Raw genomic sequence first — 26492 nt, 5'->3', positions numbered from 1 at the left:
TTGCATTCGACACGATTTTATATTTTGAAATCGTTGCATGATAGTCTCTATGTCAATAGAGTCAAAGTCTATATAATTATTTTTCCAAAAAATCAAACCACCCATATCAAGCTTGAGTATATACAAATTTCAAAAGACAAAGCTTATAAAATTATTCATCGGTGATCGGTCAAATCGAAGACTCCAAGATAACAGAGATGGTGAATACGTTTTGCTTTTCGTTTTTCGTTTTGTACAATGTTGCCTCTGGTTTTGTATTGACTATGAAGGAAAAAATATCATATGTGGTGTCGCCATAAATATCCATGGGTCAATCTATTAATTTTTAGAAAATTTTAATATGGTAGTAGTAAAATAAAATAAAATAAAAAACCATGGGATTGCTGGACCCCGCAATCTTGGCTGTGTCGTTGCCACTACCCATTACGGATCTCACAAAGATGATTCAAACCACAAGGTATTCCTAAAATGTTATTGTAAGGGCTGATTCAAATTACTAAAATTTGCAATAGTGAGATAGAAAGCGGGAGGAACGTACATTTTTACAAAACTTTAATGATGTGCGAAACTATATCAATGCAAGTCAACCAACATCAATAATTCAGTGACCAAAGTTTAAAAAAAAAAAAATTAGTAGTAGTACATTGCTCTAAAAGAACGACAAATTATGTTCTTCAAGAAATAAATTTCATTGGATCATACGGTTATCAATTACCAATCAACTTGATATTTTCCGGTGATGTTATACTTGCCGAGTTCTAGAACATGAACATCTCGGATCAAAATTTGTTTCTATGAGCACGGATGTAACACATTCAGCTTGGCGCAAGTATTCTTTTCTTTGATGTTGGTTCTTAAAAGTAGCTTCAATCATTTGAAGTAATTTAACTACACTGTTCTAATCGTTAAAAAGGAATTAAGCCTACACAAGTTTAAAAAATCAATTCTTCAGTTAATCAACACCTTAAACCTACCTTATCCACATCAAATTTAAGGCCATTTCTAACCTACACAAATCACCAAGGAATCAGAAATCGCTTGAGAAATTTTTTTTTTTTCACACTCCAAATTGCTTTGGAAGGTCTAGAATCTAATCTAAGAACTGCCACTATAAATTTAACCATAATTCTACGCAAACACGGACTATATAGGTGATGTCACACTACATTAAACCTTGAGTATAACCATACCTTCACCTTCTGATATGAAAAACTCAACTACCTCTTGAAGGACTGATCTTACACATCCATGGCTGATTACCTTCCACGTTCCTCTGTGTTGATGCACTTGCAATATAGAACTGAAAACAGACGAGGAACAACAGAAGTACTGCTTGGCACTGATAATACAGCAGCTAAAACATGTGTTACCAGCAAATACAAACAGAAACTACATACAAGTACCGGTTAGTCCGCTACCCAGTGTGCCACTAAACCAATCATGTTAAAGCAGCCATACAAGCATACCACACACACACAAACAAACCAAACAGCCATAGCACCACAGAAGGAAGCTCAAAACACAATCATGAAGGATGGTCTTCAAAGTTCAAACATTGCATCACTGCTCCGGGCATTCCTACAAAAAGCGGGGAGGAAAAACTTCAACGTGCAAGTAGTAGAACGGGTACTAACATTGTATAGCCGCATTCCATAACCATTAAAACAATCAACTATAAACTTGGCCATCAACCAAGACTTACACTAACAGACGTCCCTTCAGTTAAAAAGCTCAGTTCCTCCCTCTTCTTTGGTTTGATAGCACAAACACTCGTTTCTCCAGTTTCTAGATAGCGCAGAGCATCTCTCTGGGAGCGGAAGACATATCCACTTACAGGATCCGTGTAATACTGAAGTAATAAGATCAACATCAAGATTCACAAAAACTTTGACTGACAGAAACTCTAGAAGTAAAAAAAACCCAAATTAATAGGCAATCACACTGAAACAAAATTTCTGAAGATACAATACCTATACTAAAGCGTGCATGTATGGAGGAAGTGGGGAGGGATGGGGAGATCTGAACAAATAACTAAAAATATACATGGAGGTAGAGATTCAATACCGGGTCCCTTCTGATTCCCTGCGATTTCATTTGAATTTTGATTTCTTTTATCCACCCTGGAGGGAGCCCTTCAGCGGTAACCCTCTCAATCACAACCTAGATATTGCTCAAAGAATATGAGTTTGATCTCTAGTTCAGAAAATTTAATACCACGCAAAAATTAAAATTATACAGAACATGTTATAGAACCAACCTTTTTTTTCACTAACTTTTTGCCTAAGCCTTTTCGCTTTGGTTTGGATGCACGACTTGCCCCCTCCAAAGTGTTGATATTGTCAGACCCCTCTACCTTCGAAGAGGTTTCGCCTTCAGCTAATTCTCCCATGTCAGCCTGAAAATAAAGCACATTAACAAGGAGTATTGCTATGTGTTATGCCCAGCATCTAACAGACACCTTGCCCGAGGTAACGTGCCAGTGTCGGGTACCAACGACATTCTCTTCTCCAGACATGCGTCCGACATTCAAAATCAAAATTATATCGTATTTCTTATCAATGTCTTTTGTTTGGACATTTCGGGAACTTTTAGAATACTCTTGGGACACACTAGGACAACTTCGTCGGACACCCAGTCTTCGTTTAGGGCGAACTCATGTGAGTTGGAAATGCTTTCCGCAGGAACATCTTGCTGAATGACATGTGAATGAAATCATATACAGTCTATCTCACGATTACAACCTTTAACTTTATTTTACTTAGTTTTATAAACATACAAACATAGTGAAACATATATTAATGTGTCCCCGACTAGTAATGTCCTCCGTTTTTTTCCAATTTCAGTGTGGGTCGGTGCCACATAGCCCCTTTAGCTTCTTCGATGGCAAGTTTCTAGTATTTCATCACATTACAAAAGACTTTGAAAAGGTAATACCAAGGGACACTTCTTTTTCCCCATTGAAGACACATATAAACGAAGCTTCTGATGAAGTCTATGAAATGCAGCGGATTTGACAGATCTGACAAACTCTTGAAACATGAATGTTTAAACCAGTAAACCATCCATTAGAATCGAGATTGTTCGAGAATTGAATATGAGCTCGCAGTTAAAATGTTAAATCGAAAAATTCGATAAGCACTATGAATACCATGATAAAAATCCACATATGCACAAGTGTCAAAAAAATTAGAACTAGATGATATTGTGAACACACATTGCTAACAGAGCCATTTCCCATTTTCTTCTGTTGGGATGAGCTATCAAGCTTTGCAGTTTTGAGGTATTCGAACACCTGTGGCCTTGAATAGAATTTGCGTCCACTCAGTTGATCAACAAAGCACTGCAATGAACCAGAAACTATAATAACACAGGTACAAATAGTATTAACCGAATTACGAAATAACAAAGACAATCTTCAATCAAACGCTATTGTGGTTTTAACTTGGTGATAGATGCAAAATGAAGTTTAATACGATGTTCAAAATCTGGAAGTTACCTAATTCATGGAAAACTTGCAAGCTGTTGAACAGGTTAGGAAAGAAACATTCAGCACAAAGACTTCCCTAAAGCTCAGTGAAAATGAGGGGATATTTGTCACTTAAGGGTACTCACAGAATATTAGAATGTGTGCACATTCAAACTATTTGAGAAAAAATTAACAATGTAAGATGCATACACACTTGCAATTGTGACTTGTAAGACAATTTAGACGAAGGGTTCAAACAAATAAAAAACAAACAACCTCCTTCAACATGCTGAACATTGTGCTAAGCAGCTCCTAAACCAATGTTTGACGTGACTAATAGTGTAGGGAAATATAATTACATACCGTATGTTGTCCCATGGTACAAATGATACCATACACCCCATTTTATTATATATCCTACCCTTTGTTGGACTATACATTCAAAGTACATTTAATCCGGCTATTAAGAATTTAAATAAGCATCGGACATGTGGTCCCCTTGGATAATAGTCCAATTCAACATTCCTATCCAGTACAACAAATGGGCCCTTAGGGCGTGTTTGATTGCAGATTTTGTTTTGGGGGGATTCGTAATGAGGTGGGATTAGGATTGGGATTGAGAATGAGGTGGGATTATTAATGAGGAGATGAATCATTTATTCATGTTTGTTTTGCACAGGATTCGATTGTAGGATTGTAAATAACATGTTTGTTTTGGCTAGGATTATGATTGGGATTGGGATTGGGATTGATGTGAATTTTTACACTTGGTTTGCTCAATCCCATGGGGATGGGATTCTTAGTAACACCACAACACACCAACCCCCACCCCCCATGGTATTGCTAATACCCCCATTTTGGGGGATTAACAATCCCATGGGACAACTAGTCCCACCCACAAAAACCTTACTAAACAAGGTATTAGGAGCCCCATAGGATTACTAATCCAATCCCCCCCTCCCAAACCTCCTATCAAACACACCCTTAGGGTATTCACAGAATGTACGAATGTGTAAACACCACTTCTTGATAAATAATAATACTAACAATGTAAGATGCATGTGAGAATATGGGTTACAACAAAATCCAATTCAAACAAAAAACTTTCAACATAGTAATTAGTATGCAAAGCAACTCCTAAAACAATATGGGATCAACAACTTTAAAGACACACTTTTGCACTTCTATTTCTATAATTATGTTTAGAGAGTAGTACAAAGAGAAACAATTGACAATATTCTTAAGCAAAGAACAAAAACATAAATTTTGAAAGACCGAAAAAAAATCACCCACAAACATCCATGAAGCTAGTACGTTAAGACAGAACTTGATGTTGGTCCAATCAAAAGCAGGCACTTCCACCTCAGTGCCTTAGCACAACTACCAAGTGAGTATTCCAAAACATTAATCTACCAACTCTGACCCATTCTTATCCAGCAAAACTCTTTCTCCAATGTTACTCGTGAAACAATGACCTCAAAGATAATCATATGACATCTTGCAAATTTTCCCAGAGTACTGAAATGGGACCATGAAGGCACAGACGACTTCTACTAATTCACCTCTTCCAAGTTGGGTAATGGTCATCCAATGAGCTGTACCGCATGCATTTAAGGGAAGTGTTTCAGATCTTTCTGTAACTCTAGCAGACAAAGGGACTTTGAGCAGTACTACTGGATTTTGGAAAAGGGAGGTCTGGCATGGTCCCCATTGTTTACGAAACCATTTCAAGATTAGGAGGAGGATTCAGCAGCAAAGTCTATGAGGTGTTCTGCAAACCTGCTGACAAAGGATACTGTTGTTGGGCAAGGGCTAGGAATGGGGTCTTCAGGGCCTAGTGTGCCTTCCTTCAATTGGAACTCAATGGGAAAACAGCTACTTTCTTTCCTTAAAATGGTATCTGGTGTATCAAGGTCCCATCCAAGGAGGCTTTCTTTTCCAAGATAGTGGATACTGAGGCGATTCTTATGACATTGGCAAACATTATGATGCACCGGTGCTGCCTATGTTAGTATGAGGAGTTAGTGAATCATCTTATGCTGAATGGTACAATAGCTGCAAATATCTGAGCTTTGTTATTCCATTGCAAAGTGTAGCATGGGTGATGCCGAGGTGGTTGATAACCTTTTTCCTTGCTGGCATGAGGGTTGTTTGAGGGTAGGTATTAGGAAAGCTTGGAAGGGGAAACCCAGAGCTTGCTTGTGTTCATGGCGAGGTGTGAAGCCTTGTGATACTACTCGTTTGGTAGCTAGGACATGGTGTCTTAGATCTAGATTTTTTGATCAAATGTAAAGTCTTGTTGCTTTATTTTGTGTTTTTTCCTGGGCATATAGGTGGTTGTTAGGTTGCGCCTGGTTCTCTTTTTGTAACGCTGGGTCTTTCCCGTGGTTTTTAGTTGGTTTGCTTTATAAAATGGTTTAACTACCCCAAAAAAAAAAGCTTGGAAGGGCACAAGGAGGATTTTACCTATTCATTGTATTCTTTTGCAGATGTTTGGAGGATTCTATGAAGCTGATGATATTTATGAAATTTCTGGGTAAATGAATTGTCGCTATTGTCATTTTATATCTTCCTTCCATACGAAACTTTGGCCCTTTCCAGATATCCTTCTGGTACATTTACCTAAAAGAAAGAAGGACCAAAAAAAAAAAAACAACTTTGCAACTTTCACCACCATGCATCTGCAGGTATTTACCAAAAGTGCTGCACATTTCATGACTACAAATATGTGCAGGTAACATGCTGTGATCATTCGAATTCGCAGGTTGACATAAAAGTAACCTTCTGCATCTTATACAGGTAACCGTATCATTATTACTCGCAGATTTGCAATCACCCAGAAGCTAGAAAGCAACCAAAGGATAACTAGACTAATAGACTGGGTGCAGAAATCTGTGCCAGTTGACGTGTTAAGAGGCAAAGCAAAATGGAAAGCTGCAAAAGGCATGGAGGTAACTATTCACAAAGACCAGAAGATTGTTTCTTTTAGTACCTTGTATTTTCGTAAACTACCACTCTTAACTTTCACTTCCATGATCCATCCTTGAGGTAACCATTCAGGAGTTTCATCTGTTTCTATCGCTGGCTGACAATAGTATATGCATAACCAGTGAGAAAAATGTAGAAAGATGACAAGAGAGCTTCAACAATACAATATGTACAACTTCAAACTCACTGGCATTGGTTCTGAACTCTTCTCGTTATGCTCCGGCATTGGTTCTGACCTCCCCTTTTCCTCTGGCATTGGTTCTGACCTCCCCTTTTCCTCTGGCATTGGTTCAGACCCACCCTCCTTATGTTCTGGCTCTGAACTCCTCTTGTTTTTTCTTCCTGAACTCCTCTTGTTTTGCTCCAAAATTGGCTCTGAACTACTCTCATTAAGCTTACTTGTTTGTTGAGGTTCATCACGGCAAAGATTTACCCTTTCGACATACTGAATGAGGTCTTTCTTGGTATTAAATTTCTGCCCAGTTTCACTGTTGTAGTAGTACTACAAGACCAGATACAATTCGAGGTTTATACAGCAGATCGACATACATTCCTTCTGAATTAGACAATTAGTGAATTCTGAATTAATAATTGCAGGTTCCAATTTAGGAATACTTCTCTTTTATTTGCAATCAAATACTACTTCATTAATCATGGTAACATAAGAGTTTTTTACTGGTCACGGTAATTCCGTCATCATATACAAAATTTCTGATAATCTGAAAAATTAGAAGATCAAAGGGTGAAAAAATGTTTGAGGTTGATGAATACCTAGGACTTAGTAAAACTAAAACCTGTAGTCTTCAGCAGTTGAAGAGAAAACAAATTGTTATCATGACTTCCATCCTATGAACCGCACGTTCTATAAAATGTTGATGTAAGAGTATCAAGAACTGGTGTGGTAGGAGTACGTCTCTGGTATAGCAAAGTAAGCACCCGGTATGCCAAAAATATATTGGGTACGTTTTGGTATGCAGGTACAGCATGAGTACTTCCTCAGGTACAGCTCTGGTATGGCTCATTTTCCATTTTTATGCAGAAGATGCCTGATGAGAACAACTTCCATTTTTCCTTCCCCTTCCCATCCTAATGACGAATTTTTTTTATTCCTCCTCACTTTATTGTCTTATTTGCAAAAGAACTAATTTGAAGTACCCACACAAAACAAGAAATTTAGTACTGGTGGGGCATCCATAAATGGAAAAGACCATGTTTCTCTTTGGAGTCACTTCATGAAATATAAAATAAATAACAGGACATTTAATTGTGAAAATAGAAATAAAACATAGGACGGGATTTCTGAACTACCAATTCCAAACACAGAACCTGAGTTCTATTGTAAAGTTTAGGCTCATTTGCTTAAACTTTTGGGGGAATAGATCAAACCATGCCTATGAGTGTAGATGACACTAAAGTATTCAATACCTCCCTTACCTATATCAAGATGATGTACTCCTGAATTTGTCGCTATTCCTTAAGAAGACATATATAAACTACGATAATTAACGATTGCATATATGAATTAAAGATTTACCCCAGCAGTACCCGTGACGTGTTTCTTATTAATGGTTTTGCCGAATCACCGTACTCGTATGTCATATCCATAGTGGTGCTTCATATCCCATGTCAAGTTCTTCCCTCTTGTATACAGTCTAAGGGTAATGATTTTGAAGAACACTACATAACTCTGTATGACCAACGTGCTAGAAAGTTGAAACAAATGCCAATACAGTCAAGCTTAACAGTTATGTATCCATATATGTGTCTGTGTATATATGTACATATATACAAAAATAAACATATACGTATATACTACCTCCATCCCAAAAATGTTTGTAAAGGCCGCAAAACGAGGACTAAAAACTAAAGCATTTCTTTCAAGAAAAAATTCAAACTTTTTTTTATAAATTAAAAGAACTCATCGATATCTAGTGAATTGTTGAAAAAAAATTAAATTTTTCTTGCAAAAATTGTATTATTTTTACGTCCTCGTTTTGCAGACCGGGCAAACATTATGTGACAGAGAGAGTAATAGAGAGAGAGTGGCAGAGGAAATTTTGATAGTGATGGAGTTACACCTCTCATTATTCAATTTAAAATTTTCTTCCGTTAATCATTTTGCAGTTTAATTAATCACAAATGCATAATCAGGTGGTTCCGTAGGACATATAAGGTAGGAGGCTCCATTGAAATTTGGATGGGTGGTGGTGTTTGACAACAGAGTTCGTGGCAGTGTGGGTGATGAGCAGTGGAGACAGAACATACAGAAAATAAAGAAACAATTAATTATGACAACATACAAAAACTGTTAACCCCACTACATTTTACATTTCACTGGTATCCAAAAGCGGTCTGATGTTCATCTTTAAAGCATGGGGAGGTTACATTTTTTTTGGCTTAACCAACCAAACCAAGTAAGTATATATCTAACTAAAATTTGACTGCATGAATGCGTTAAATCTATGTTATGCAATTTTGGGCTTAACCACATAAGGTAATAAAAATAACCACCCAAAATCTAAAGTCTAAAATCAATGTTCTGACTGGACAAAATATTGAAAGCCGCAAGTTGCAGGAATTTGGCATTGGCTAACAAGTACTCCCTCCGTCCCAAAATATTTGGTATTTTTCAATATTCGCACCGTTCTTTAAACTCTTATATCTCCCAATTTATGATATTTTTTATAATTTTAAAAACTTTGTATTATAGATCTAATCGAGAACTATCAAACAAGATCCATTGCATATTGTTGGAGATTCATATTGGAAGATACAAACGATTGAAAACTGACACAAATATCGAAAAAGTCCAAATAATATGGGACGGAGGGAGTACATTTTTTTTTACCTAAAGAAGTTAAGGTCTTCTCAACTCGCACGGGTCTTGGCTTTGCTGGTCTCCGTATGTGATCGGGTGCACATATACCCGGATTTTTTTCAGGGGAGTCCTCATCATGGGAAAAAACGAAAGCAAACAAAAAAGTACGACCACCAGTTGAACCCTAACTTCCCCAAATCGGATGTATTAATGGCTCTAGGATTTTAGTTTAGCAGTGACAAAAATGCACAAAACAAAATTCGTAAACGAAACTCTGTAGTTATCTTTATTTTGGGTGAAAATTTATTGGGTCCGTTTTATTTTGTTTTGTCGGGTTATATTATACACTTACTCACAAATTTAAGTAGATTCTCATTTACTCTTTCTTTTTACGAATGATCCAATGAATGCAGACAATATTAAAGAGATACCATATTATCTCTAAAAATAAACTAACTTTGTTGCATTTTTTGAACCCAGGGGTTGGCTTGAACCCCTTGATCATATGGTAGCACCGTCCCCGCACGCTTTTCTTTTCCAAACGAAGAATCATGAACACAGCTAACAATCAATCGATACAATATACCCTAGTTGCAGCTCGTGAAAACTACTGTATAAATCAAAGCACCAAGGTCAGTAAAACCAAAAGATCACTTCAATGACTAGCCAAACCAAGAAAGTTCCACCCCTTATAACCTTCGATTCCAGAGCTAGCACTAACTAACTGTACACATCAAAGCAGTACCACAATAAACGCACTTCCAGAGTCACATAATAACCCCAATCGAAACCACGAACCCTAAAATACCAGTGAAATGAGCTCTCAAGGAGTCGGAATACCTTGAGTTTTCTTCCGTTGGTGACTTTGACCTGCTCGATCCAGCCGGCGGGAATCCAGTCCGGCGACTTCGGGGCTACCATTTCAAGAGAGGCTGAGAAGATTCCGGCAGTCGATTGCCGGAAAAGGGGGAACAGTTTCCACCAACGATAGACTGGATATCTGGTTTTTCCACTCTGTGGTTGGAGTGTATAGAGAGTTGAGTTCGATCCTAGTGGGAGTGGGATTGAAGTTGATTGTTGGATTTGGGAAACTCTACCCGGTGCGAAAGCGGTATAAGAACACGTGTTGCGCTTTTCGAAACCCATCTCTTTTTTTCTTTTCTTTTTTGTAAATAAATTAAAATCTTAAAGTTGCTTTTCAGAAAATGGAGTTTTAATTTCACATAAATGTTCATCAGCTTTCCCATTAAGTACATACAATGGGGGTACTTGGAACCAGGGACGGCACGGTGCTGTCCCGGGATGTGGTGCCCGCTCCGGTCTCACTCCGATTAATTGGAAACGTTCATTTTGTAGAGCTTGTCAAGTTGAACAAGTTTGTAAGAAATCAGCTCGATCGGATATTATTAAGTTATTGATCGGAACACATATAACTTGGAAATAATAATAGGTTGCAGTGGTATGATCTAGTGTTTCGTATCCATTCTTTTCAAGATAAAGGTGTTCCGATCAAGTACTTAATAATATTTGATCAAGTTTGTTTTTTGCACACTTGTTTAATTCAACGAGTTCTACAAAGTGAACGTTTCCGATCAATTGGAGTGGGCCCCACACCTCGGGACAGTACGCCCCCTGTTCCATCCCGCTTACATATTGCTTTGGGATTGTTCCGGGTCCAAAACGAGGATCAAAACCGCTTATTTTATCCAAAATATTTTTGCTTATAAACCTTGTAAAAGGTCATCTCAATCGGATATTTGTAAGGACGTTTACGAAATATACAATTTTTACTTCAAAATTCAGGTTCCGATCATCTTTTTGGGAGCAATATGTACGCGGGTATGTACGGATCCCAAAGCAATATGTACGTGGGTATGTACCCCTTTATATGAACTCATAGCCTTTTCAAATGTGTAGTAGAAAACGACATCTCACTTCGACACAAATAAATTCGGTGAGTATCGACCGATCTTTGTATTCTGTATATGAAAAATTACTAATACATTAAATTTTCAATTATTTGATTGAGCTAAATTTTCTCGAGGTCATTCAATACATATTTTAAAATTAATGAAAACAGTTTAAATTATTTGTGCGGATCGAAAAATGGGTCATGCGTTTCGATCTGTACACTATGAGTGCATGCTTCTTGGTAACCATAAACGGGTTGGATCGATACCTCATCACCCAAAAGACTTTCAAATTGTTTTGTAGGAGCTCTAAAATATTAATTTTAATAGTCTAATTCAAGGAAGTTGCGAGAAAAATTTGTATTTTAAGAAGAACAAATAGATAGGCGCAAAACAAATCGTATTTTGTTTTGTCAAATGAAGGTTTAAATTTAAAATTACAATTAAATTTGTGGAAAAAGGAAAAACAGTTTGATCAAATATATAGTAGTAAATCTTTTTCGGAAACCTTCATTTGTGAATTGGTAATTATAATTTTAATAATATGACTTCATTTTTGGAGTACAAAACTAAATAGGATTGAGTTTTGTAGGACCGAACACATACATGATATGCAAGTATCAAAACAGTAAAGAAATCAACACACAAAAATATGTGGTTCCCCAAAATTGCGTACGTCCACGAGAGCGATAGAGCGGTTGCTATTCTTTATTATCACAATATGAAACAGAATCTACAACATAGAGTATTTATACCTACTCTATTCTAACCCTAATCCGGTATTTGGCTCGTTGCGCTTCACTCCGCTCCGTTCGGGCAGTGGCCTATTTCTACAACTCTTTAGTATCTCTCTATACTTAAAATATGAGTCACAGTTTTAACAAGTTTTGCTATTAGATTCACCCTACCTACTCTATTATAACCCTAATCCGGTATTTGGCTCGTTGTGCTTCACTTCGCTCTATTCAGGCATTGACCTATTTCTAAAACTCTTTAGTATCTTTCCATACTTAACATATGAGCCACAGTTCTAACAAGTTTTGCTATTAGATTCGCCTTAAATTTTGGGAAAACCCTTACTTATATATGGTTGAGTTGATTTTTACCGGACCTCTTAAAATAATGTTTTTAAAAAATTGAACGGTTTTTATCATCCTTTGGGCTCAAAATGGGCCCCCACACAAATCGCATTTGCATGAGATATGTGCACAATGTATGTGTACGTGTACTAATTGTTCTAGTATATTTTTTCAATCATAAAAAGTACTAGCATATTTTTCCATCAAAAAAGTGCATCTATATATCGGAGAAAAATGTATTAATATCTATGAAATACGAATTGTTATCCAAACTTGTTTAGCACTATTTACATACTATCTTATGCCCATTAGACGGAAGTTAACAAGACCTTATAATGTAACCGAAGCACATGTACGCTTAAAAACAGATTATAAGCCAATATAGTACTATGACCTAGTTTGATAACCCTCTTAAGTCTTGGGATTGGACTACCAATCCCAAGGGACTCTTAAACCCTTATTTGATAACCCAAATAGATCCGGACTAATAATCCGATGAGTAGTGTGGGCTTTAGGGGGGGATTCATTAGGACTTGGTATTGGTAATCCAATCCCAAGTAGGTTAATGTCAAAATACAAAAGTTGCCATTGAACTGGTAATGGAAGTTACTTTGCATAAGGTCAAAAATGGAAATATATCATATCAATCCAATCATACCCTATGGAAACAAACATTGTATTAATAATCTCATTATCTAATCTCATCTCAAATAAACATACTCATTAATAATCCTTTCTCATTACCAATCATAATCTTATCTTACTTACGAATTCCTACCCATCTATCACTGTTATCAAACGGGACTTGTATTTCTTCAGAAAAATATATGGTGCAAATCACATCAATTGATATCCTATGAACATAATTTTAACACGACGACAAGGTGTTAAAAGAATTTACAAATCAAATTAACTAAATATATGTTTATAAAAAAACCCAAAAATTGAAGGACAAAATCGCCCAGGCTAGGATGATCCAATTTCATTTGGATTATTTTTTTTGACCCTATTCAAATTTTTTTTTGCATTTATTAGTTTTTTTTAGATTATTTGTTCGTCATGACGAGAATAATTTAAAAAATAAAAAATCAAATTCGATATTCAATTTTTTGAATAAAGACGAAGAAATTGACTAGTTGGCTCATATTTTTTTTTAAATTGACTTTTGATTGTAATTTTTTACCTTTTAGATTTATCTCGTATAAAAAATTGACTAAAAATTACCAAATAAAAAAGAATTTAAATAATGAAAAAAAATAAGTCACAAAATAGGCGATTTAAATTTATCCAATGGAATATCTACGATTAATAATTAAGTAGCAATGATTTTTCTAGATGGGTTATAAAAACAAATGATAACTCATCAAGAAAACAATCTTGACTTTCCTGTTGTGGTGCTCTACGCTGCCTCTTTCTCATCGCGATCTTCGAGTCACGATTGGGCCTCCTCGCCGACTCTCTCTCTCTCTCTCTCTCTCTCGTCGACGTCTTCATCATATTGACTTGCCTACATAATCTACTTCTGTCATTGAAGAATCGGGGGTCGAGCTCCAAAGGGCTGGGCTTTTTCTTGAGAGAGAGAGAGAGAGGGGGGGGACACAAGGAGAAGCAACCCTAGATACCCAAATTCGGTAGAAAAAGGTTGGTGTCGTTTCGTGATCAATTGTATTTTTCAACAAGGTCACGTATTTGAGGCGTCACTTTGATGGATCAAGTAATCTATAGCTGATATTTTTCTTAAGTGGATAATATCTAGGTCTCCGATTGTTCGAGCACTAACCTTTTAAGGCTCGAGACTAAATTCAATTGGTTTCAACAGCAGGTTTTTATTTTGTGGGTAGATGAGAGATCCGTGGGAAAAGCAAAAGTATACAGATCAATTTTATCAAACTAGTTTGAACTACGGTTAGTTCTCAAATTATAGGAAAACCAGAAAAGGTCAAGTTTTTATGACAGAAAGAAGGTAAAAAACGTGCTATTCAACTGTTCGTGTTTATCCCTGTCCGAATGCAGCTTTCAATTAGGTAGAATAACTTATGTGAGATGTTAGGGTTTCCCCAATTATGAGAGAAGGGAACATGTGTGAAAGAGTAAGTCCCAAATCGGATAAATAGAAAAAGGGTTGGACCTTAATACACAATTGGGTGGCTCACCACTTACAAGGCTTAAACTTTAAAGTGGATATGAGTCATGGAATGTAATTGGGTCAAGGTGATGTGGTGCGTACTTCGTGGGTACTCTCAATGGATTTGGCCTACGCGCACTTGGGAAAGCCTCAGACTGTCACGGGGATCAGACTCCCAACATAGGATTCCGTTAAGGATTCAAAATTGTGTTTACTTGCTAAAAATAACTGGCATTCTTATTCACTCGCAGATGCACGCGCAAACGTGCATGTATGGGGAAAAGCGATTACTGGTTTGGGTCATGATTGCAATGTTATGTCGTCCATCCTTCTCGGCTGGTCTCTTCCTCAAGTTGTTTACTGTAGGGTAAAGTTAGCTTGGAGACAGCAATAGCCTGTTTATGGTTGACAGTCCTCTCGGTTGGTCTCTTCCTTGAGTTGTTTACGGTAGGGTAAAGTTAGCTTGGAGACAGCAATAGCCTGTTTATGGTTGACAGTTTGCTGATTTTTCGTGTTAGAGTGACACAGAAACATAGATTGTTAATGCAATTTAAGCTACTGATTAGTTGTTATTTTAGATGTTCTTATCTTGTATCTATATTCTGAGAGAAAAGTTGGAACTTTTCTTGTTTCGAGATAAAAAACGAGAATTCTCATAATGAAAATAAAGAGTTAAGTGTAGCATAATAACCGAGAAGCTGTATTAGCATTAGCAATGCTTCCATCGAATATGATTTTATGGGGTTTATATACGACGTTGCTTTATGTTGCTACATATACGGTATACCTACGCCATTGTCATTGTGTTGATGTTCCACATGGTATCTATGCGATTGACGTACATTCCTTGTCCGTATTGACGTACATTCCTTGTCCGTGTATACTGTATATGAAGACATGGTTGTTTCTGCTTTTTATAGTTGCAATGGGAACATATTTACCAAAGTTTCTATTCTGGCTTCATAAAAGTTTTTGTATTTGGTTCCCATCTTATTATTAGTTTTGTATCTTTGATGTTAATCATGCAACGTTTTGTTCAGATGACGTCATTGAAGGAAAGTTTGAAACAATTTCAGAAGCGGCAAGAGAAGTGCCAAACAACCCTGACAAACATTGCAGCCAAATCAGGTTCTTCTAGGGCAACAAGTCATAAGGCCGCGCCTTCAAGCTCTTCTCCTTTAACCACCACAAAATCTCCAGCTCCAGCAGTCAAATTCTCTAACGATACAGAGAGACTTCAACACATTAACAGCATACGAAAAGGCCCTGTAGGAGCTCAGATCAAGCGTGTTATAGACTTGCTGCTAGAGGTACAAATCCACCCCTCCCTCTCTTTTTTCCGTCCCTTTTCTTGAAACATATTATCTCCTCGAGAGAAGATGCTCGATAGATTTCTTGGTAAAACTAACCCTCTTCTGAGTGGTTAATCACATGTGATAAGTGATGACCTGTCATGAATGGTTAGTTATTGAAAATATGTGTTTGTTATCAGAAACATTACGGCTCTCACGACTGTTTCAGTCAATGTTGCTTATTAGTTAAATATGGTAGGAGAATTATGGCTCTATGTAATATACTATTCTTTGTATCAGCTCTTGTGACTGGTTCAGTTATCTAGAAAAGAGCAGGCAATGTTGCTTATTAGTTAGATATGGTGAGAGAATTATGGCTCAATGAAATAGACTCTTCTTTGTATCTTCTTCTTTGGAAGTAAGATGAATGTAAGAGCCGTAGTATGCTTGATGAACACATTTATGGGATGCCCTTGTGCGAGACTTGGGCGTTCAGGAACTCAATTTGTTTAGTTTGTCCCCACAATTTTGTAGGATCACTTGTACGGGATTAAACACCCCTTGATTATTTATGTTTGTTGCGTGCAGACAAGGCAAGCCTTAACACCAGAGCAAATCAATGAAGCATGTTATGTTGATATGAATGCCAATAAGGCTGTCTTTGACAGTTTGAGGAATAACCCAAAAGTGAAATACGACGGGAAATGCTTCTCATACAAGGTAAAAAAGAATCTTTTTCATATAGAAACCTGGCGGTCAATCTAATTTCCCTCATCGCCTTTTGTGAAGAGGGGGAAAGAGTCTTCTTTGGCCTTTGGGCATGGAGTTTATATATATTTTTGATTTGTTTGACAGTCCAAGTATGAGCTGAAGGACAAGGCTCAACTACGAGTCCAAGTACGTAAATATCCAGAAGGTATTGCTGTCATTGATCTCAAGGATTCATACCCAACTGTCATGGAGGATTTACAGGTTTGTTTATCTTTGATTTTCAGTATGATAACTTTAAGAAAATATGTTTTCGTAGAAGAAATCCAAGTCTACAATGCACTTTTTTGAGGCTACTATATTCACAACTAAGAAGCGCTCATGCATCTAAAAGGGTGATATTAATATACATGTGTCGGGCACAGACACACACCAGACATGTACTGCACACAGCAACAGCATGCATGTCATTTTCATAGAATTTTCTGGCTGGATATGTGGCAGATTTGTTGGGGGCACTTATGTTCTAAAAGTAAAAATTGGACACTGCACGGACAAGTTGGACATCTGTAATTATTGAGAAGTTCCATGAAGCCTCAAGATAAAAACAGCTTCATGGATTTAGCCCTTAAGGAAAAATGGAAAGAAAGAAAAAGGTATTTGTTCTTCGTTTCATGACTGTGATGGAATCCTTGTACAAATATATGGGGAGAATGGAGATACCCAAAATCTGCGAATTTGCAATTGGACTCCAAAGGATATGATGGAATCCATTTTCTGGATGATTCTGGCTTTTGTTGAAGAGGAGGAGATGCATCCTTCACAGTGTATCGTCGAATGAAGTATGAAAAGAGGAGGAAGAAGCTGAGCTACCTGGACGGGGGTGGTGGAAGGCGGCCTCCAAAAAGTCTTGAAACTTTGCTACATTTTGGTCTCTAATCCTCCCTGATCAATGGGGCATAGATCAAATTGGCCAAGCTTATAGCCTCTGTATCTTCTTTTTGGGGCCTGGCCTGTGAGAGGGGGAAATGGAAAAGCCTAAATGAAAGAGTATCTACCTGGTATTAAAGTTATGCTTGTGTCTAGAAATTCTTAGAAATTGTCTTGTCCTGTCGTAACCTGTCCAATATCCATGTCAATTCTACTTGGGTTACCAAATACTGGAGGACTGGAGGTGATCATAGCGAAAGATGTGGCTTCAACCAGCCATAGCCACGTAACATATTCATACCATTTTCATCTTATTGGTTACCTAAATGCTTTTGCATTTGGTCTCGTGTTTTGGAGGGGTGCTTCTCATGTATTATGTTTGCACATATGCTGCATGGACTTCTCTAAACTAATGAAGTAACCTATGTTGGAGAGTCAACATAATGATGAGGGTATTTTTATGTGTTTTCAACATGTGTTGATGGACATATATTCCATTAGGCATGTGATGCAAACTAAATCAAGGAAGATTTAATAAGAGGGAGAAATCCCTAAATGGGATACAAGGAGCAAAAGCTCTCAAAATATAATTATTCAAATATCAAAAACTGCTCAATGAGGACTCTAGACACCTATTTATAGACCCACTAGCACTACGGACACAAAATGACATACATACCCTAAATCCTACTGCATCATCACTCACCCTCTTAAAAAAAAAACTTGTCCTCAACTCGGACAACATGACACAAGACACTAAATAAAGAAAACATAGTGTTTATCATGCAGCTCTGTATTAGACAAGTTGCATTTCCTTGGTCAACGTCACCCTTATGCGATAACCCATCTTCAATATGAGCTTTCGTTTGTGTACATCCTCCGCGTCCATACTTAAGTGCCAACAAACCACCCATTTGCATACCTCTTACGGATCAACACTTCCTCAACATAGGTGATGACACTTGTTTCCAAAACATCACAAGAATCATCAACCATAGCATATAGAACTTTCAACTTCGCATAATGCCCAAGACTTTCTCGAATGAACACCGTACCCAAAGGATCTTCAAGTTGTCCCAAGTCGTTTTTCTCCGTTTTGGCAACTTTGGAGCTAGTTGGGGTACCAAAGCAACACAAACTTGAACATCTTGCACCATAGACAATTCAAGAGGCATCTTATGGAAGCAACTATCAAGCTTCGGCTCCATCAAATCTTCTAAAACAAGCAGTACATCAAAAGCAACCTATTCTGGCTTTGGTAACACACCAACTGCATTCTCTTCTTCTTGTGCTTCCTTGCTTTCTTGCCTAGCCATAGGGAAGCTTTCCTTGATCATATTAACAAGTCTTCCCTCTTCATTGTCAACATTAAACTCTTCTTCAAACTCGTCATAGATTGGAACTTTTTCTAATTCATCATTAGTCTTAAAGATGATATCATCATCAAAATTACTTCTAACCTTAAAGATAAAATCATTCTTAAGATCTTCTCCGACCTTCAAGATGGAGTCACCTTCCAATCATTTCCAAGTTCCTCATGTGGGAACTCATCAAAGATGGGAAGGTCTTCAAAATCACCATCCCTAAATCATCTCCAAGCTCCTCACGTGAGAGCTCATCAAAGATAGGAATATCATGTGAGAACTCATCAAAATACCATTTCTCCTTTTCCTTCTCAACTGCATTCAGATTGAGGCTCGTCTCTTCCTCAAGCAGATCCGGTTTGAGATTTCGTAGGACTCAGAATGATAGTAACCATTACTATTCTTGAATGAAACGGTCAAACGTTGCAACTTCTTCTCTAAAGTAGCAACTTCTCTTTTCAATAACAGAAGTTGCTCCTTATCATACAAGGTAGCAACTTGTTCACTCAACTCCTTAATATCATTCCTCTTGCGATTTGAATTGCCTTAAGTATCAATTTCATCACCAAAATTGCCCATAACATCTCTACCTCTACCTCTACCTCCTCTTCTTCCTCTACCTCTTTGAGTCATTTCAACAAGCAACTCACCATATCAACTACTAAATTAACTAAATCAAAATGAGACCCAGTCAACTCAGTCCCAAACCCAGTCAACTCGGTAGAGCCTGTTAACGCAATCAACATAATTTGCAGCAAATTGCATGCAGCCTTACCCAATCCAAAACTCAGAAGCCAAATCAAACGCGAATCGAACACAAATCAAATCAAATTGCAATGAATCTCAAGAAGACTTCAAACCTAGATTGAGCAGATTTGATTTGATTTCCAGCAAATTTGAGCGCAAAATCACTGTTTCGAGTGCTGAAATTCCAAAATCGAGAATGAAATCACACCCATGAGCTGCGAAATTGGTTGAGAAATCAGATCCAAGGCTCGAATCAGACCATACACGTGAATTTTGTGATGAAAAAATGTATATTAGGCTTCGAAAGTCATGAACACACTTGATTTCGACTTCAAATAGGTCCGAAAATGGTCTATGTGTCCGAACAAATCGATTCAGCAGGATCGATGTTCAAAATAGCGCGATTTGAAGGCTTCGATTCTGATTGAGGTCAATTGGGCTGGATCTAGGGTTTTGGGTGTTTGGATGATTGCAATTAGAGTCTAACAGATCGATTAGGATCTGATTCGTTGGTTTAGAGTTTGATTTAGGAATTTAGGTTGTGTTTTGGGTCTTAGAGAGTCTGAAAACAAGTAGATCTGTTGAAAAGGAACTCCGGCGAGATTTCTGGCGCCGTTTTAGAGTTCCGGCAGGGATTCCAGCGAGGTTTAGTTTTCCGGTGAAATCTCCGGCGAGATGAAGGGCTAGGATCGAGCTAGAAGCTCTGATATCAAATGATGCAAACCAAATCAAAGATAGATTTAATAAGAGGGAGAAATCCTTAATGGGACACAGAGTGAAAGCTCTCAAAATATAATTCTTCAAATACCAAAACTACCTAATGAGGACTCTAGACACCTATTTATAGACCCGCTAGCACTCTAAGGACACAAAATGACATACATACCCTAAATCATACTGCATCAGCATGTCTGTAGTTAGTTTGGTATTCTACATGAACTATGCACAAACTTTTGTAGTATGCATGAAATGATGTGCCATTTTACCCCTTAAAGTAGAATATTCGAAGACGTAATTATTTCTTGTGTCCTTGTGTTCTTTTGGCAGTTTGGAATCTGATATGTAAATGCATTCTGCACTTGGCACACCCGAGCCAATTTAACACAAGTGTTAACTGAAATTCATTGAACCCAGCAACTACCTCCTTCCCACTTTTTTCTTGAATTCATCTAACAAAATCGCATGGAAATATGGGTCACCTTATATTTTGTCTTGATATATTTTTGCCTAGTATTGCTGTCCTTATTTAATCCTCTCTTTGACCTAGTAAGATGTTAGCGAAGTAGGAACTATCTATTGGTCGGATACCACATGTAGAGCTGGAAGGCAAGAACGCTGATGTGCAGATGTGTCATTTGTCTTCTTTGTGATAGAGATGATGGAATGTCTTTCTGGTTGTCTGCCACCTCAAACACTAGTTAAATTGTTACATTGCATATTCCTTTTATTTCTATTCCCTAGAGTTTAAGAGCAAATTCTGTATGTTTGTTATAGGCTTACATGACAATCGTTTATTTCTATTCTGTAGAGGTTTTGAAAAGTTTCTTTTCTTTTCTTTTGTTTGAAAAGTTCTATTCTGTAGAGTTTAAGAGCAAAGTTGTATATTCTTGACAGGCTTTGAAAGCTGCTGGTGATATCTGGCTGTTGTCAAACTTCGACTCGCAAGAGGACATAGCCTATCCTAATGACCCTCGAGTTGTCATCAAGGTTGATGACGACCTGAAACAGCTATTCCGGGGAATCGAATTACCACGCGATATGCTTGACATTGAGAAGGATCTTCAGAAGAATGGGATGAAGCCCGCCACAAACACTGCAAAGAGGCGAGCCATGGCCCAGGTTCACGGCATTCCTCCCAAGCCCAAGGGCAAGAAGAAGAAGCATGAGATCAGCAAGAGGACTAAGCTGACCAACTCCCACCTTCCAGAGCTATTTGAGAACCTTAATGTTCCCGGATCTTGATGAATACTCATGCAGTCATCCTGTTTGGCTGGCAAACTTTTTTTCGGCGCAAGGTGCACTAGGGTTTGTTGATTTGTGCTTTGGATAGTTTATTTGAAAGAATAATTATAGGACTTCAGATTGACCCCCAGCTGCATGAAGATGCTTGCCGCAGTTTGTCATTTTCACACCCTTCGTATTCTTGAGTTCCGGGACTGTATATTGTTGGAACGAGTATTTTGTGGTGGGGGGTCGTTATGTGGGGTGGTTGTTTTCGGTTGCCGGGGATCATGAACGAAATGGGAATTCGTAAATTATTGTGAAGGCTTGATCAAAAACCAGATAGTGATAATTTGAGCGCATATCGGTTTTAGTATCTTTTAGCTTGAGGAAGAGTTTACTACTCATTAGAGTGCGAAATAACGTTAAATTCCAACTGTTTTGATCTCCCCATAAGAATTTTCTGGGGTTATGTGACAATTTTCCATTATTAAGGTCAGCTATATGCAAATGGTGAGAAATATATATTACCTTGTATACAGTTTTACTTTTGACAAGACAAATACCAGAATCTTCCGTTTGCATGAATTGATGGAAAAGGTTTTGGAAAGATAATCCTGTTTTAGCTTGGCCTGCTTTTAAGAGACAAGCAGCAGGTAAGTAGTATATTTAATAAATTCTCTCTTTTTTGTATACATTTGTTTTCAGAAGCCAGAATTCTCGTAGGGGGCAAAGGAAATTAATTTAACGATAGAATTCTTTCTGTCAGTAAAATCTCTCTCTCTCTCTCTCTCTCTCTCTCTCTCTCTCTCTCTCTCTCTCTCGTGGTGTAGTGGTGTTTATTTATGTCCTATGCATCCATTGAGCATCGGCTTGAAAAATGTGAATCTAAAGCTTTCTTCAGTTTTTTTGATCGGTAAAGCTTTCTCCAGTTGTGTCACTGAGTCGATACGAATATAGGGCTTGTTTGTTTGGGAGTCTCAAAATTCCTGCGCACGGTTTTTAATAATCTTTCTATATCTATTTCTTTCTACTCATTACTCTTAAAACCTCTCTCAAAATTCAAATGGAATAGGCTCATAGAGTTCTGCATTAAATAGTCAAGATTTTAGATAAGAAACATGCGGATATCTATTAAGTTATGTTTTAGATCATAAATTTGTTTGTTTTTTAATAGCTAGATGTCCAGGCCAATTTGTAAGTGTGATAACCCCCAAATAGAGTCCAACATCAGTAAGATGTGGGAGAAATGTGTGGTATGCGACACTCCCCAGCTACTGTATAGCCTAACACCAGGTGGTTAGCAGATCTGCTAGCGTGGGTCATTACAGTGCCACACCAGGAGGCAGTTGCATCATAAGGTGGGAAAATTGTGAAAATCCACTTGTCCACATTGGGAAAATGTGAAAATGGATGTAAAAATAAAGGGATTGCGATAAGCTATTGTATAATATAAAATTAACCTTTTGAGCCACGTGTTTAGGTTAATGGTTAGTTGGCGTGGGTCGTTACACACCTCAACTAATTTGGGGCATTAAAGTTTGCGACCTCTTGCATCTCACTATGATGTCAGAAGTTCAAGTCTCTTCACTTGCGTGTGCGTGTTCTTCCCTTAGAGGGCTTTTCCTTTATTTCTTTGTTTCTACTCTATAGTGGGCTTATTTCTTGTATTGATTGAGTCAATTGATGTAGTGTCCCGGATTTGTGCTCTGTATTTTATATCTGATGTAAAATGATCTCTTCTATCGATTGATCAAAAAACAAAAGTTTGCGACCGGATAAATCCTCTGGTGGCCTCAAGCCTCAATGTTTGAAATGTTTATAGTCTCTGTAAAATTCAAACATGCAACTCCATTCGCACTTGGCCAAACCCCTTGGATTTTGAATCATATACGTAGTATAAGTTTGGTTGAAAATCCAAGCTAATGGATTCTGATTCATTAGTTACAAAACAAAAATCAAGTAAAATTTCTTTCTTTTCTTTACCCTTAAAAAATTTCTCCGAAAAATCTCAGATCTACACACAACCTTAATATACTAGGAAGATATATATATATATATATATATATATATATATATATATATATATATAACTTAATGAAGAAAATGATTTTGGTGTGGCTGGATTGCGTGGACAAAGTCCAAAATCCATTGTTGACTGCTGAGGGGATGATGAATTCACAGCTGTCAAACAATAGTCAAAATAATGCATCACCATTTTGCTTAATACTATTTTAAACATCATTTCAGTTATTAATTGGAGTAGTAATTAATTTGCCTGTGTTGACTTGTTCTGCTATTTTTTAATTAACTATATACACTTGTTTACTTGCTTTTAGTGGATGACTTATTATTATTAACCCAATTTCTTACTGTGGTAGTTGGTCGTATTTTAATGTGGGAATGCTTTCTTGGATGCTTTTTGGGCACAAACTCTCTTCTTTCATCCACTTCTGACTTTTTGTGTCTTTTAAACATTGAAGTTTGTGTCAAAACGGACGCGAATCGCCTTTCTATTCTGGAGTTTTACAGTAGAAGCTAAACCCATCTTAAACATTGTGGTTTTTTTTTTTTAAAAATTATTATAACATGGTAGGATGCTTTCATTAATAAAAAAATATTGCTTCAAGACCCAATTTTTGTTCAATTTTCTTCGATAGGTTGATGATTGTTCTCATCTTAATAATTCAAAGAGAAAATGACGGCCAATGAGGTGTTTGATAATTAATGACCTCGAAGGACATTTTCAATATTAATAAATGTTCTCAGTATGTCTTTGGAGGGTATTAATTATCAAAACACGTCCTGGACCGTCATTTTCCCTAATTCAAAACTATCCATTATCGGTCCCTAAGTGTGGGTTATTATGGTATTAGATACGATAATTTCGGCTATGCTATTTTATAATGGTTTTTTTTTCTTAAAAAAAAAACTGGACGACAAGGTTGATTTGTCAAATAGTCCATTTATTACTGCAGCTTTTAAGATAATCATGACCAAACTACTTGGCTACAATTAGTGAACCAGTCCAATTCTTTTCTTGACTAATTTGTTCACAAGACCAAGAAAATCACACCTCAGTTTATGGAATAATTACTTATTAGTGTTTTCGGAGCAATGTCGTACGATCCTAAAACCACACAATTCTAACGACCCGTCCCAGCTGACCTGCTAATCCTTCGCCTAATCATGTAACTTAAAAGATTAATCTCAAATTAGTAGTTGGTCGGCCTTTCTTTATATTTCACCACCTTTTCTCATTTCCCACCGATATGGAATCCCTAGAAGGGAGCGTGACAACAATATTCACGATCGAGGAATAAACATGGATTATTTAGTTTGCGGAGTAATTATGTACGTGGTGCCCAACTTCCTCTACAACCACACCACCGCTCTTAGCCGTTAATTCTATTACGAGTGTGTAATTGTAAAGGGAGTTGGGTGCTCAATTTTACCATCTGTCTTGGCAGTTGATGGTCCGAATTTTAAAAAATGAACTCTTACAATTTTCTAGAAGAGTTTTTTTAAAATTCGAACCGTGTAAAACATTTTCGGACAATAAAATTAACCACTGCGGTCGGTAAGGAGCTGCAACCCCAAGTCCCAGTTTATGGGACCCGTGGTGGACCAACTGGGGTAGATAACGCACGCTGCAGCCTCCATTTGTTTATGAATTACTATATTTCAAACCTCTGTCATCAAGGTTACAATGACGTGTTTCTCTTCACCCACCGGCCGCATTCTCCGCATCATTTTGCGGCATACCGGAAATTAGGAAAATTCCGGCGACAAACCCAACTAGTAGTAATTTATATTTTTACAATTCGGGTGTCCGAACAAGTTTCCGCGCACCTCATCTAATTATGGGAGACCAATCCCACCGTCCACTCCCGAGAGTACCGATAGAAGTCAAGAGCAAGAACAAACACAACTATGCATACCTCCAACTTCGTGTGTACTCTTTGTATTTAATCAAACCAAAATTGCCATATCTTCCAATCACTTATGAAAGAATTTGACATTCTATTTCAACTGTATAATCTACCTATTATACATCCTTTACTGGCAAAGAACTAAAGAAACAAACAACCACAAAAAAAAGATTCACACTATAGAACTGCAAAAAACCTGAAGCTGCAACTTAATCAATTGTGAAGCGGGTTCGGACCCGTCGGAACGGCTCTGTAGGAAGCTTTGTAGACCGGGTCGGCCTGGTCGCCATTTCCCGATCCGGCAGGGGCTGCTGCCGCTGCTTCTGCTGCGGAGAAATAATTCGAAAATCGCGAATCGAATTCGGCCGAAGTCCGATGTGTTTCTTCCTCGGCAAGTCTCGGAATTTGGCGACCGTTGGAGAGGTGGGCGACGGCGAGGATCAACACGACCAGGAGGGCGAAAGCAGACTGTTGAATGCCCATGAATTTTCTTGGATTTCTGGGTTATGGAAATAAGGCTAGAGCAGGAGCGGAGGAAGGAAGGAGCAGAGGTTTGAATTTGGAGTTTGTTCACTTTTGTGAAGGCAGGCAGGTGAGAAGTCCTTTTTATCAAGGCACTAAACAGTAAACATACTGTGGTCAAGACAGAGACTAGTAAGGGGAAGGAAGAAAATACTCACATCTTGGTGTGGTGTGAAATGACATAAACACCCTTGCAGATCTTTTAGGTGTGAAATTGCAGGGATACCAGATTGATTAGGGTAGTTGCCAAATTATTCAAGAGATAATTATTAGTCTTGCATTGATTAATAAGTATGAAAACAAGAACTGGTATTATATAGGTGCACACGACGAATTAGAGTTAATTGTCGTATGTAATAAGTCAAAGGTGTGGTGATTATGCTCCAAAGAAAAACTAAAGGTGTGGTGCTTTTTTTGGGCATCATTTTATTTGATTAAATTTGGAATCGATGGCAACGACCACACAGCCTCGAATCCGAGAATATGCCGTGGACCGCAACCTTGAATCCGAGTTACACCCTGTTTTGCAGAAGCGTCAACAGACACACACAGGAAACGGACGTGATTATTGTTGTGTAATTGAACAAGCCACATGGAGAGACAGAGAGATGTGGTTCGATAACAAGTACTATTCCACTAGTAGTCAAACGATCGAGGGTTTTACTAATTG

At 37.6% G+C, this 26492-nt stretch overlaps 3 protein-coding genes and 1 long non-coding RNA gene across 5 annotated transcripts in view; 2 read left to right on the top strand and 2 right to left on the bottom strand.

Annotated features, from left to right (window-relative positions):
* The window catches only part of LOC131332390 (uncharacterized), a 97600-nt gene that overhangs the window by 25316 nt on the left and 45792 nt on the right, over window positions 1-26492 (top strand). The gene's annotated exons all lie outside the window — the stretch shown is intronic.
* Window positions 1314-10445, bottom strand: LOC131332397 (uncharacterized). Of its 2 annotated transcripts, XM_058366601.1 has the most exons (9): window positions 10113-10445; window positions 6721-6956; window positions 6642-6690; window positions 6459-6551; window positions 3215-3340; window positions 2258-2395; window positions 2065-2160; window positions 1703-1849; window positions 1314-1578 (listed from the first exon to the last, which is right to left on the bottom strand). In XM_058366601.1, the coding sequence occupies exons 1-9, from the start codon at window positions 10416-10418 to the stop codon at window positions 1561-1563; spliced, it is 1209 nt and encodes a 402-aa protein (XP_058222584.1). In that variant the 5' UTR covers window positions 10419-10445; the 3' UTR covers window positions 1314-1560. The 2 variants fall into 2 exon arrangements, with proteins under 2 accessions (XP_058222584.1, XP_058222583.1); XM_058366600.1 differs by having other exon boundaries at window positions 6642-6956.
* Window positions 8858-9819, bottom strand: LOC131332409 (uncharacterized). Its single transcript, XR_009201662.1, has 2 exons — window positions 9291-9819; window positions 8858-9053 (listed from the first exon to the last, which is right to left on the bottom strand). It is a non-coding gene; the product is annotated as an uncharacterized LOC131332409 (long non-coding RNA).
* Window positions 13608-21706, top strand: LOC131332401 (uncharacterized). The gene is made up of 5 exons (XM_058366605.1): window positions 13608-13902; window positions 15427-15696; window positions 16267-16398; window positions 16534-16650; window positions 21042-21706. The coding sequence occupies exons 2-5, from the start codon at window positions 15427-15429 to the stop codon at window positions 21387-21389; spliced, it is 867 nt and encodes a 288-aa protein (XP_058222588.1). The 5' UTR covers window positions 13608-13902; the 3' UTR covers window positions 21390-21706.

The sequence above is a fragment of the Rhododendron vialii genome, chromosome 7a (assembly GCF_030253575.1).
Source record: "Rhododendron vialii isolate Sample 1 chromosome 7a, ASM3025357v1".
NCBI classification, from domain to species: Eukaryota; Viridiplantae; Streptophyta; class Magnoliopsida; order Ericales; family Ericaceae; genus Rhododendron; species Rhododendron vialii.
The sequence above is the reverse complement of the archived record's forward strand: the minus strand, read 5'-3'. Positions and strand labels throughout refer to the sequence as shown.